At 36.5% G+C, this 2,364-nt stretch overlaps 1 protein-coding gene across 1 annotated transcript in view; it reads left to right on the top strand.

Moving 5' to 3' along the window:
- The window catches only part of hs3st3l (heparan sulfate (glucosamine) 3-O-sulfotransferase 3-like), a 12,355-nt gene extending 10,011 nt beyond the window's left edge, over positions 1-2,344 (top strand). The window contains exon 2 of the mRNA XM_016239581.1: positions 1,075-2,344. Within this exon, the coding sequence (XP_016095067.1) occupies positions 1,075-1,693 (619 nt within the window). The 3' untranslated portion in view covers positions 1,694-2,344. The remainder of the gene's footprint in view (positions 1-1,074) is intronic.
- Positions 2,345-2,364: the final 20 nt, after the last annotated feature.

Raw genomic sequence — 2,364 nt, 5'->3', positions numbered from 1 at the left:
TAGCTGAAATAAAGAAAAGTTTAATGTTTTTTATTGATTTTATTTGATTTCAGTTGATATGTATTCCATTTCAAGAAATTAAGCTTTTATGATTTAAATTTAACTTATCAATGATAACCCTGGTATTTAGATGTCTGAAGGGACTATTTCAAATTTAATTGTAATTTGTTTAATTTTAAAATGCATTCAGCTAGACTTTTTTTTTCAGTTTTTTTTTTACAATAATAAATGTTTATATGAGAAAAGCTTTAGCATTTTACATTGTATACAATAGTACACAATGTACTATAAATAATATATTTTCTTCCTCATTCTACAAAAAGAATCCATGTGCAATCATAAAAAGTCATTTTATACACCCTGTTTAATTCTAAAGCAAATTTTGAGCAGCAGAAATAATTTACTTTTGCATTTATCCTTACCTCTTACAGTTTTAATATGTTCGTATTTTATAGTGAATTCTGTGTAGAAAATCCATATCAGAATAATAATTGTTTTCTTAGTAAGATTCTTTTAATATTCTGAATTAGTTTTAATATTTGTATTTTTCCATTTTCAAAATGTTCCATTTTATTTAAACTAGTAATTTTGTTGTGTTTTTGTAAATTTGTGTTTTTTGTCCATTAAAAAAAAGTCTATATAGTTTTTATTCATTTTTATTTCAGATTTATTTATTTTCATAGCCTAAATTAAGTTAAACTAAATGAAAATGATAAAAGTTGCTTTGGCAAATAGCTTAAGTAAAATATATATTTTTTTATTTAAGTTATAAGTTATATTTTATTGCATTTCAGTTCAATTTTATTTTGTAAATTTTGTTACTTCAAGTTTTAGTTTTGTTAATTATAATAACCCTTTTTAATACACCCTATTCTTAACAAATGCCATTTTCTCAGTTAAAATTAAAACATTTAAAAACAAGTTAAAACAATAGAGATAAATTTACTCGAGACTAGGCTTTCCAGAGAATGAATCTTCAATATAAATGTACTTTAGACTTACTGCACAGGTTACTCAAAACAAGTGAACATTTCTGAGAAGTAATCAAGTATCCCTGCCCTTCTCATCTTTTAGGAGCATGATGCCTAAAGCCCTCAACGGGCAAATTGTAATGGAGAAAACGCCCAGATACTTCGTCTCCCCAGAGACGCCAGGCCGCATCCACGCCATGTCACGCGACATCAAGCTGATCGTGGTGGTGCGAGACCCCATCACCCGCGCCATTTCAGACTACACCCAGATCATCTCCAAGACGCCCGACATCCCCAGCTTCGCGAGCCTGACATTCAAGAACCGATCTACGGGACAGATAGACTCTCTCTGGAGCCCGCTGTACATCGGCCTGTACGCCAGACACCTGGAGCGATGGCTGGCCTACTTTCCGCTCTCGCAGATCCACTTTGTCCACGGTGAGAGGCTGATAAGCGACCCGGCGGGCGAGTTGGGCCGAGTGCAGGACTTCCTCGGCCTGCAGAGGATCATCACAGATAAACACTTCTACTTCAACAAGACCAAGGGCTTCCCTTGCCTCAAAAAGCCAGAAGGCAGTAGCAAACCCCACTGTCTGGGCAAAACCAAAGGCAGAACGCATCCTAAAATCGACCCGGAGGTCATTCAGAAACTGAGGGAATTCTACCAGCCTCACAACCTCAAGTTCTACCAAATGGCAGGCATGGACTTTGGATGGCAATGACCTTTTCTGACCATTAACACGTAACGGCTCCATACTGCGGTTGATTTCTTGAGCATGAGGCTTAAGATTAAACTGAGTTGGTCTGAAATGTGATATCCTAGGATGGCCGATGGCTCCGTAGCTGTTCAAATCAATGCGTCTGCCAGATAAATAGAGGTCCGCACACTTCAGGTTACAGTAGTCTTTTCATACCGTCGGTGTGACTCAGCTTGAGGGAACTGATAGAAATGACCTTAAATCATCCGTTTAAGTAGCACTTTTCTGCTCTTGCCATTTTGATGTCTTTTTTATGTTGCTTAGTCAAGCTTCAATCATGTCTGTTCGATCCTTCGTATCAGAAAGAGTCTGGATTTGAAATAAACTGTGTAGCATAGACATATTTGTCATAGTTGCAGTATTTACACAGAACAGAAAGAGATATTGTAGCGCCTCCGTGTGGGCTGGTCTACAATCACATTCTACATCCAGTGGCTCAAACTGGTTTAGATTGTCTGCTGTAACTGGTTCAAATGTAGACAATATGCAGATGAGGCCGGTCCTTTTGAATTTCCCCTCTGCATGCATGAATTTGCACTAGTCTGAAATGCAGCCCACTAGAAAGCCAATAAATTATTTTAAGTTCTTGTGTAGTTGTTTTTGCTCTGTTTAAATCCCCAAAATTGGTCAAATGC

The sequence above is a fragment of the Sinocyclocheilus grahami genome, unplaced genomic scaffold, assembly GCF_001515645.1.
Source record: "Sinocyclocheilus grahami isolate Dianchi unplaced genomic scaffold, SAMN03320097.WGS_v1.1 scaffold569.1, whole genome shotgun sequence".
Classification (NCBI taxonomy): Eukaryota; Metazoa; Chordata; class Actinopteri; order Cypriniformes; family Cyprinidae; genus Sinocyclocheilus; species Sinocyclocheilus grahami.
The sequence above is the reverse complement of the archived record's forward strand: the minus strand, read 5'-3'. Positions and strand labels throughout refer to the sequence as shown.